Below are 11690 nucleotides of genomic sequence, written 5' to 3' on the forward strand. Positions count from 1 at the left end.
TAACATATTTTTCATCACAACTAGCATGCTTAGAACACATTGTCACATAATCATCAACTTAATCATATACTTGTCATTCAATAATGAAATTCAAGATGAATCATATAAGAATACTCAAATAAAAGGTAAAATATGAAACATTAGACAACCCCTACCTTAAATAAGCTAACCAAACAAAGCCTTAAGGAATCCTTAATTTCGAACTTTTCCAAACCTTAGCAAGACCGGCCTCAAAAGATGGCCCTCGGCATGTAGAAGAAGACTCCCTTCTTGACTTTCTTCAAAATCACACCCTAACCGTCTCAAATATAACTTACATGTATGTGTGTAGAGATATAGAGAGAAAATAAGATTTTTAGAGAGAGTGTGTGTGGAAGGAAAAATCCCCCTCCAATGAAAGTCATCCACGTCAACAATAAGGAAATATATTCTTTTATTTGTTAATGGATTGTAAGAAGCCCAACATAGTTTAAGCCCAAATAAAACCGCTACTAGCCCAATCTTGCTAAATATGACGTTCTCAGCCTATTTAGCTCAGCCGATCCAAGATATATCCGGCCCAATTCCGTATATGCGAAACAAGTCCTATTACGCTAAGGATCTTGCATAAAAGGAAAGTCCTACAAAAGGAAGAATCTTACAAGGGAGATAATGCGAAAAAGTCAGTACACTAATTAGAAAGGAATTGTATATGGAATTAATTGGAGGACAAGCAAGGCGAGTTCTACCATAATTTCACCATCTTTTTGTATATAAATAGAGGCTCGGACCTCCAGTAAGATCATTGAGCATTATACGCTTTTCTCTGAGTATTATAATTGCTTATTTTGAGTGAGTTGTATTTTTCTTTTTATTTCTTTTAATAGAGAAAAATTTTGCACCTACACTTTGGCGCCGTGGGCACCGTATAGAAATATACTCCCACTTTTGTTTCAAATCAATTCTCTTATTACGATCTGGAATGTCAAATGGAGGATCTGCAACAACAGCTGATCAACAGATGGAGTTGATGTAAAAGATGCGAGAAGAATTCTTGCACCAGTTCGAAACACTTCGTCAGGCGAACAAAGCTAGTATAGCCCAGATTGCGTTGCTTCAACAACAAAATGACACCCTTCAAATGGCAATGGCTTAGTTAACACCACAGCCACCACCAGGTGATACGGCAGCGCCTCCCCCCATCCAAAACATTTTTCCAGTTAATGAGCCTCAAGCCAATGGGGCATGGCCCAAAGAGGCTTGGCCTAACGAAGTTCAGCAAGAGCAGAGGACAAGAACCGAGGCGGTATATTCGGACAATCTCCTTCATTGTATGTAAGACGAATAGGCCGAATCTAGCCATAAACTTACGGTATCGACTAATGGTATTCCGGATGGAGCTGGCGTCCAAGATGCCTTTAATGAGAAGAGGTTCCTAAGGATTCAGACTCTCGCCGAGATGACCAAAGAGTATAAGAACTCTTTGGTGAGGACTCTGTTCATCGACGACATATACCTCGTTGATAGACCTAAAAAGTTTACCATGCCTTCTTTCACTTAATTTAAAATAACAGGAGATCCTTCTTGTCAACTCGACCACTATGCACAGAAGATGGCTCTGGACGATCACAATGATCTGTTTATGTGTAAGGTTTTTCGACTACTCTAACGGGAGCTGCACTAGAATGGTTCAGGAATAGGCCATACAAATCCACCCCGGACTACAAAACTTTATGTGCTATGTTCCTGGCACAATATTATAGAAACAAGAAACAGAAGAAAACCATCGCTAGTCTCTTCACCATAAGGCAAAAGAGAGGAGAAACGCTACAGGATTTCTTGTCCAGGTTTAACATAGAAGCCTCGAAAATAGCAGATTGTCATTCTGCAATAGCAATAGAAACATTCAAGCTTGGTATGATTCAGGGAACTAAGTTCCATACCTCATTAGTTAAATATTCCCCTCCAGATATGCAAACTCTCAATGTTAGGGCATAGATCTACATACGACTTAAGGAGAACGTGGCTCACCGAGCACAGTATGCCACCCTCGTGACGGTGGAAAATAAGCCTCGGGAAAAAGTTGCAAGCTCAAAAAGTTAAAAAAGCTAGCATGCCTCGACACCGGTCGTTCAGGTACTTGAAAAGAAGCAAAGGACAGAGGAAAGGTTTACACCTCTCTGCACCACCTTGGCTCGGCTATTCCAAGAAAACAAATCAAGATTCGCAGCCCCTCAGCCAATGAGGCAACCCTTGGAGCAAAGGGACAAGAGCAAGCATTGCGCCTACCATAGGGATTACTGGCATACAACGTAGATCCCTAAGGCGACAAGTGGAAAACATGATAACCAGGGGTGAGCTAGTGGACTATCTCGCGCCAAAGGAGCAGGTAAGGCCTAGGGAAGTCAATCCTTGAAAAGTAGAAGGAACCCAAGTAAAAGTAATTCATGCGATACATGGGAGGTCCGAAGATGATCGGGAGTCGGAAGAGGTATACCGATCCAGACTAAGGATAGCCCACAAACTAAGGAAATTGTCCTCGATAAATACTATCACTTCAAGTAGTATCAGTATTGGGTTCGGCGATGGAGATTTATCTAGAGTTCAGCTTCCCCACGAGGATCCACTTGTCATTAGTCTTCTGGTGACAAATTGCATGATAAAAGGGTTTTGATAGACCCAGGTAGTAGCGCCAATATTATCACAAAGACGGTCTTTGAGCAGCTGGAGATCTCGTCATCATCAATTCGGCCCACCTCCGTCCCTTTATGGGATTTGATGGCGCGAAGGTGGACCTCCTTGGGGTAATTGACTTATCCGTCACTGCGGCAAAAAGGACACTGAAGGAGAACATTGTTCTAACAGAGATCTATTCGTCTTATAATCTCATTATGGGAAGAGGCTGGATACACCGAATGAATGGGGTTCTATCTACCCTTCATCAGGTGATGCGATGCTTGTCTCCAGACGGTAAGGAGGTCATTAATCTTTGGGGAGATCAAGTCGCCGCAAAAGAATACTACATGCTGACACTAAACGAAGCAAAGAAGATGAACAAACAGCCTCAACCAGATGCAATTCCTAGAGGTACGTCTAAATAGTAATTACAGAGCCCTCTGCCCAAGTATCTTAAAGCAGAGAAGGAAGCCGAAGTTGCGAAACCTACCAAGGAATCTCTCGAAACCGTCAAAGTTGTCCTCGGCTGTCATGCCCCTAGACCATAGTTTCGGATTGTGAACACAACACACAAACAATCATAGTCTCAAAATCAAGAATATCCCTGTAACCTATCTCAACCACACATCCACCTATCTATTTCTCTTTACAAAATAAGACTGAAAATAAATAGATAAGATGCAAATATTACAACTTTAAAGTTTTAAAGTCTGAAAGAACATTTATTACACACCAGGAATATTCTAAAGAAATATAATACAAAACATAGTCTATTATGCGGAATAAATCTTTGTAGTCTATCAAATGGAATTTCAAGCCTCCAAAGTCCAGAAAAAGTGAAAATAATAGACTTATAAGATCTCCAAATTACTTATAAGTTTTTCTGAAAGATGAAGTCTGATTTATATTTAAAAGACTGACATGGCCAATCCATCTCACGAATGAGTGATTATTTCAGGATATTTTTGGGTCTGTTTGGTTAGTCAGAATTTGATGGTAGAAAGTGAAAGGAAAAGAAAGCGAAGTAAAGGAAAAAAAAAATTTTAATTTCTATTATGCATTTGGTTAACATGAATTTTTTTAAAGAAAATTATGAGAAAATATTGTTTCATTAGTTTGGATGGAAGGAAAGTAAAAAGAAAATGATTTTATATACAAAAACTACCCTTACTAATTTAATATAAATAAATAAATATATATATATATATATAAGATTGGGTTATGAGAAAATGATTATATATATATATATATATATATATATATATATATATATATATAAGATTGGGTTATGAATAAATAAATATATATGTGTGTCCAAAATACAAATTTGGTAATTGAATAATTTTTTATTTTTTTATTTTTATTTTAAAATTATATATTAGGACTCTACTAGTGTATGAGTGTAATTTTAAGAATCATAAAACTGAAATTTAATAACATAATTTTAATATATCAATGAAGAAAGAAATGAATGAATAATCAATTAATAATGGTATAATAGGAAATCAAAATATAATTATACAACTTTCGTGGGAAACTAAAAATTTTTAGTGTTTTTCTAGAGAGAACATTTTCAAAAAAATCAACTATTCTTAAAAAAATTCGTTAAAAAATTTAAAAATTTTAAAAATTTTCTGTTACTTTTCCTGCTAACCAAACTAACCTCTTATCATTTTCCAATCTATAAAAGATCGTGCTTCCTCTTTTCGGCAGGCTGCAGCCGTGTCCGTCCGGCCACTGTCCCACTCTCTCTCCACGACCCCACCACCGTTTCTGCCGCCATCGACTCTCTCTCACAAGCACTACTCTCTCTCTGTCTGTCTCTCTCAAAAGTTTCTCTCTAATTATACAAATTGAGAAGGCTTCAACACTTCTCTTTCTACACACCTTCCTCTCTCTCTGTTGTTGTTTTTCCCCAATTCTGGAATCAAATCACCTACACTGGTCAAAGCTCTGCCATTTGGACTGATCGAGGACAAGACCAGACCAGACCATTCTCGGACTGGAAACCAACCTCTGATCCGTCGCCCAAGATGTGGCAACGAGCGTTGAAGTCTAGGGTTTTGCAGATGTCTGTGTTTGAAAGGGGATTCATTGAAAGAACAACACATAAGCTTGTGGTCTGAGATCGAATCGTCATCCACTGTGAATTGTTAAAATGAGAGAGTGATAAATTAGTGTTTATATTGGTCTTGATAGTGAATTGGAGTGGAAATTATTGATTCACTTCTCAACTTTTCAATTCGTATATACACACATCAAATCTACCAATTTCTAGGGTTTCAACTTGCTGAGGTCAGTATAAGCCTTTTCGATTCCTATTTTTTTATTTTCTTTTTATATTTTAAAATACTTTGATTCATTCTCTGATCGTGTACTACATTTTGTTAGTATACCAAACAAATTGTAGGGTTTTAATTGCTCTGATCGTGTACTACATTCTGTTTGGCATGTGCTGTACATAAACACACACAGACGCACAGAAATGAAGATGGAGAGAGAATCAAATGAATCAGTGCTCTGATTCGGGGTTTTGGGACCAGCTCGATTTTCAAATATATAGATACATATATACACATATATGTATATATAATAGGTCTAAGGGTACTGTCGATAAATTTTAGACGGTCAACTAACGATTTGGGGTTTTGTTATTTCTTTAGAGAGAAGAAACTACAAAGTTCAATGTGTTTAATGCAATTAAACCAAGAACAAATCAATAAGCTCTTCACTCACAAGTCCCAGTTGAGTTGAGAGAGGTTGAATAAAAATCGAAGTGGGGCAGTCGGGCTAGAGCTGGGTGTGCCTTTTGACCCATATTCGACTCCACATTCAAACGTCGAATCACTTTTTTTTAGGTTAATTTCACAGACACCCCCCTCAGGTTTAGCCAAATATCACCCTCAAACGTCTTCCGAAAATAACTATTACTAGCATCACAAACTTTTCTCTGTTTTTCATTAACACACGATTAGTTGAACTGTTATGACACGATGTAAACTGACTTAATCACCCTTTGAATTTGTCAAACCAACCCTTTAGTTTAGCTTAAAGAATTAGATTAAAAGACTAAAATACCCCTAAAAAGTTGTAAAATTACAAATTACATATATATATACACAGACATATATATACACACATTACACACAGAGCTATAAAAAAAACAGAGGATCATTTACTTCCAACAATTGGAGACATCAAAGATAATAATTACATGGAAAGAGGGAATGTGCTTCCAAAATGCATATATACTCATAAGAAATGCAGAGATGATGAAACAAGTACAGACCATAAAGCACAATTCTTAATTAAAAGAATTCAACAATTATATATATGAAAAGAAAAGGGTTTAGTTCACCTCACTTCACCCAATTCAGAACTTCTTAGCAAATCCATTCCTTCACATGCGATTGATACATTCCACCCCAAAAACTTGTATTCCATCCCTTCTAATCATTGTTTGAACTTAAGAACAACCCATTTAAAAACATTGGGATATAAATAGAAATACAGACTACCTTACCAATAAAACGTAAAGTACTCTCATTTTTCACTATTTAAAGAAATACAGACTACCTTGCCAATTAAGGGGTAAAGAACTAATCCGCCGCCGCAACCCACACAGACATCCACCATCGCTGTCACCGCGGCCGCCCACACAATCCCAACGCATCACCAATCGTCGCCGCCACCACCCACACAATCCCAACCCAATACCCATTAGGGTAGAACTGTGAAGTCCATCTTATTCATTGATCTCCGTAAAACTCCATCTTACCCATCAGTTGCAATGTTTGGGTTGGTAGGTGGGTGTGGGGTATAATGGTCATTTAGGTAATATGATATTTTGGAATAAAAGAGATTAAAAAATTAGGTGTAAAGTTGTCTTTTCCCATGTATTTAACAGAACATTTAACGGAAAGTTAGAAATGGACCCAAGTGATAGTTATTTTCGAAAGATGTTTGAGGGTGATATTTGGCCAAATTTGAGGGTGTGTCAGTAAAATTAACTCCTTTTTTTTATATATATAAAAAAGAGTCTCAACATTTACATTTTTCACACTCAAAACAGAACGGAGTGTAATTAGCTTTAGGGATTCTAATTTTGTTATCAGCAAAAAAAATTCATGCCATATCTCTGAACCCATTGTTCATAGTTATTTGTACTCCTCTCCTATATATATATATACATAATTATATATGGGAATTGTTAGCTTCACTGATTTGATAGATGTATCAACAATCTTTGAGTTGTTTATCAGGAACATTTAAATCAGAGACATGGTGAAGGAGCACTTGGTGTCACATTTGCGTGCTTGTCTCAGTCAATTGAAAACAAGTTTTGAACATTGTCTTGGTAATGCTGATAATTATGCAAAGGTACTATTTACTTGAACCAAACCCTAGCTTCATCAATTTTGTTTTCTTCAATTTGTTTTTTAAGATAATTTTCACTTCATAAGATATAGACTGACATATGCTCTGTGTACCGCTTTCCCTAATTGCAAATCTATCACAATGTAAAAACATGCAATAACAGGTTATTGATGATTATTGGGTTAACTTATTTATTATATATACAGAAATTGAACCCATGAATCCATTTTCTATACTGCAGCCACTGGTAAAAGTTGGAAGTCATCAACACAAATGATGGTGTAAGATTAGTGTTAGGATTTCGTAAAGTGCAATCCATTTCGACTTCTCAATCTCATTTTGTAGTTCAATGATGGATTCTAGACATATATTAGATGTAAAAATCAATTGGACAGTCAAACTCCAACAACATGTTCAGACATGCTATAGATGTACCCTAGTATCTTTGGTGGACTTAATTAGCCTTCTATGATAAGAAATCTTTGATAATAATATCAGTTTGTTTAAACCTTTTCATGAGCTATTGACGTCCTTGCTGTCATATTTATAAAAACTTTTTTATGGCATAGAGGAACAAATCCAAGGAGGATTGCGTTAGTAAACTACCGGATGAAATGCTGTCTTCCATCATCTCGTTTTTGACCCTGACAGATGCTGTTAGGATGAGCCTAGTATCAAAAAGATGGAGACATATTTATGCATCCATGTCCAGCCTCAACTTCGATTTGTATACCATGTTTAGCGCACCTGATGATTGCAATTCTCAGCAACACTGTTCACATTTTTGCTTGCATTACAGGAATACATTTGTGCAAAGAGTAAATCAGTTCTTACAGCTTCATTCTGCTCCAAGGATAATGTCCTTCCGTTTTTCATTTTGCTTTGTAAGGGAGTTTGCTGGTGATGTTGATCGGTGGATCAGTTTTGCAGTTAGAATGGGTGTTGAAAAACTAGATCTGAACTTTGCATGCAGGGATTCCATTATTGTTGGTAGCATGTTCAGTGACAACTATAATGAGATGTATAATTTGTCCTGCCAACTTCTCTCTGAAGCTTCTAAGTTAAATCACTTGTGCTTAAGCTCCTGCACCTTGCAACTAGAATTCGGTTGTTTTAACAATCTAATTTCCCTTGATTTAAATCAAGTACCTTTAAGCTGCAATGAATTGCAGATGATCCTCTCTAGATGTTTGAAGCTTGAATGGTTGGGAGTGAGACGCTGTCCTGTTCCAGGTAAATTATGTATTTGTGGCCCATCCCTCAAGTTTCTGGAAGTATTCTGTTGTGCAGGCTTAAAGGAGATTGAGCTTTCTGCAGTCAACCTGACCACTTTTGAATTTTCTGAGATCTTAGAAACGAAGTTCTCTTTCTCCAATGTTCCCAAGCTGGAACAAGTGTTTTTTCGTGGTTATTACTACGATGCCATTGATTCTATATTCAGTGAGCTTACCAGAGATCTTCCTGAGCTCAAAATTCTATCACTATCCATGTTTACTCTCTATGTAAGAAGCTTAGCAACCTTCTTCCTGTTGCTTTCTTTAGTTATCAAGTTTTTGCATCATATTTATGATACTGCTTTTCATGTTAGGTACGTTACCCAAAATGGCCGACCTCATTTAGCAAAGTCAAGCAATTGGAGTTGTCTATTAATAATGATTTTGAGCCTGATCTTTTAAAGATTACTCCAATTCTAAGTGCTTGTCCCCTTTTACAGAAGTTCCATATAATGGTGAGTCACTACAACTCGTTAGTGCTATTGATAATTGTTTCTTTTATGGTGCAATGCTTCTAAATAAATTTTGTAGTTGTCTAATTTGTGTTATTTTTTCATCTCTCTCTCTCTCTCTCTTTCACACACACACACACACACACAAAAGCATGCTCACACAGAAACATCTGCGTTGGACATTGATAATTCTCGACACTTCATTCACATGTTCAGAATTTAAAAATAAATTTAATTATTGCAGGCTCTTAGGTAGACCTGTCAATTGATAATTCTCGACACTTCATTCACATGTTCAGAATTTAAAAATAAATTTAATTATTCCAGGCTCTTAGGTAGACCTGTCAACGGATCGGATTTGGACCGGATCATGGTCAATCCGATCCGAATCCGATAAGCATAATGAGTGATCCGATCCGGTCCATTAATCCGACGGATTTTTATTGAGTCAATCCGTATCCGATTTGTTTGATTATCGGATGTCCGATCCGATAGTCCGATCCAATACACACTTGCACAAATCAACAAAAAAAACCACACAGATTAGGGCATCTTGAAAACATAGAAACCTATCAAGTTCTATTCGTAAACAATAGAGGTACTATAGTACGAAATTTCAACATCACAAATACGAATTGGTGTAATTCAACATATAATATATATATAATGATTCAGACGGAGTTAGCTTGAAAGAGCTCGGTTTGAATATCAATTTCAGTGTTAAATCTCACACCATGTGTACGCACTGATCTACTGGTTCACCTTGTAGCCTTTTGGTTGGGGCTTAACTCTTAAACCACTGGCAAGGCTCGAAACTGGTTACACATAGAAGGGAAAATTTAATTACACCCCAGATTACTTTGAGGTATTTCAAAATACCTCTTCTTTTTTTAACTTTCAAAAAATATATATATATATATATGAAGAGGAGAGAAGTGAGATCGGATGAGAGAGAAAAGAAGAACACTAACTTGAGAGGAGTAATATTTTGCAGCCCGTCACCGATCGATGGGTTCATTTTTCTGATTTGTGTTGCAACTCTGCTACGTGGGAGTGTTTGGGGAAATCGTGGTTTTGGGGCAAGGGTACTGTGAGTGAGAGAACAGATAATGTTGTTGTGTGATATGGGTTAGGGTTTTGATAGATTAAAGGAGGAATGGGCTTGGGAATAAGAAGTGGGCTTGAAGATGAGTTTTGGGCTAGACTCATTTATATATATATATATATATATATATATATATAAAATTTTAATTCGGATTGGATTATTATCGGATCGGGTCAATAAAATCCATATCCGATTTGTTAAGATAAACGGGTTATCGGATTCGGATCATAAACGGGTTATCGGATTTTTTGTTCAATCCATATCCGACTAATCGGATCGGATTCAGATCAGAATCCGATCCATTGACAAGTCTACTCTTAGGTGACACTTTCGGAACCCTTGGCTGACACTCTAGACAATCCCGAACACAAGTCTTATATAATACGAACATTTCTAGAGTAACTATGTTCAGCAATCTTTGAAATATATCAGCACGTCTCAAATTGAAAAGTTTTTTTCTTTAAGGAAGATTGACATAATATACATGGCAACAAGTTAAAGCATAAATGATAACTTTTTTCGGATAGGACAAAAACATAATTGTAATAACAAAATAGTGAAAGAGTAGCATATATAATATAACAAATTAACTATCATTAGAATATTTGCATAACTCTATCTTCTAAAATATGTCACAGTAACCCTGCTATCGAAATTAAAAATGAATAAAACTTCTATAATAATCTTACTCAATAGATGTGTATATATTATATATGTGTGTGTGTGTGTGTCCATGTCATATGTGTCATACTTTTTTAAGGTATAACGTGTTGATGTATCCATGTTGTATCGTGTCCGTATCTATACTGCTTAGGTGTAAATTCTTTCTGGCATGAACAATAAACATGGGGTGCAATTATTAGCCTTTTAGCCCTGGTAATTTGGTACTAGAGGGTCGAAACAATCTGTGATGCTTTTTATACATATACTATGTGTGGATTACAAAATGACTTATCAAAATAATAATAATAATAAAATATGTGTAGATTACAAAATGATTCCACGTTGCATGATCCATTCAACTTAAATCCTCGTAAATGTAGATTCCATCGTATACAATTTGATTCCACTTTGCATGATCCATTCAACTTTACTCCTTGTGAATGTAGATGAGATCATACACAAGACGTAGTGAAGAAAGCACGAAGGAGCCCCCCAAATGTGTTCATACTCAACTGAAAGAAGTAGAATTTGGTGGATTTTCCGGCACCAGGAATCAAATTGAGTTTGCTATATTTTTGCTGAAAAATGCCATCTCCCTGGATAAGATGATTATTGATGTGCATTATAAATTGTATTTTGGATGTGGCAAGTGGAAAAATGGATGTATTTCTACTTGGACGGAAGATAAACGTGATGAAATCCATAAACAATTGCAGGGAAGGGTCATCTCAGCAACTGCAAAGGTGATCATCCGATAAATTTTAGATTTAATTAATGTTATAAGAGAGTATTATTTCCCTTGGTAGTTAAAACTTCTTGACCCTCAGCGAAATGGATGTCAGCTCAAAAGTTCTCCTTTTAATGTGGTGTAAATCTAATAGAACGATAATTCCTTAGAAAAGAGTTTAGCTTTTAATTATTACTATCAAATCCTTGGCTTGAGTGGTATGCCCTCCACCTCTCCGAATAATCCAGTGTCCTCCAGTGCGCACTTAAAAGCTTCCTTGGGGCATGAAAACTGCGCGGGGTGCCACTTTTTGGACCAAGAACAAAAAGAATTTGATTCAACAAGTTTGAGCCATCACTCGATATTCCTCCTTGTATTGTACTTTTGGCTTCTGTATATAATATATTTGCTTGAATGAAGGATATAAACTCTGCTGT

The 11690-nt window shown here is 36.4% G+C and overlaps 1 protein-coding gene across 2 annotated transcripts; it reads left to right on the forward strand.

Annotated features, from left to right (window-relative positions):
* The first annotated feature begins 4337 nt into the window (after positions 1-4337).
* On the forward strand, positions 4338-11668 carry LOC132269496 (F-box/FBD/LRR-repeat protein At5g56420-like). Of its 2 annotated transcripts, XM_059770696.1 has the most exons (5): positions 4338-4950; positions 6918-7035; positions 7602-8534; positions 8621-8761; positions 10973-11668. In XM_059770696.1, the coding sequence occupies exons 2-5, from the start codon at positions 6937-6939 to the stop codon at positions 11282-11284; spliced, it is 1485 nt and encodes a 494-aa protein (XP_059626679.1). In that variant the 5' UTR covers positions 4338-4950; positions 6918-6936; the 3' UTR covers positions 11285-11668. The 2 variants fall into 2 exon arrangements, with proteins under 2 accessions (XP_059626679.1, XP_059626680.1); XM_059770697.1 differs by lacking the exon at positions 4338-4950 and having other exon boundaries at positions 7832-8534.
* Positions 11669-11690: the final 22 nt, after the last annotated feature.

The sequence above is a fragment of the Cornus florida genome, unplaced genomic scaffold, assembly GCF_030987335.1.
Source record: "Cornus florida cultivar Cherokee Brave unplaced genomic scaffold, ASM3098733v1 CherokeeBrave_3.0.0_Hap2_Chr08, whole genome shotgun sequence".
Taxonomy (NCBI): Eukaryota; Viridiplantae; Streptophyta; class Magnoliopsida; order Cornales; family Cornaceae; genus Cornus; species Cornus florida.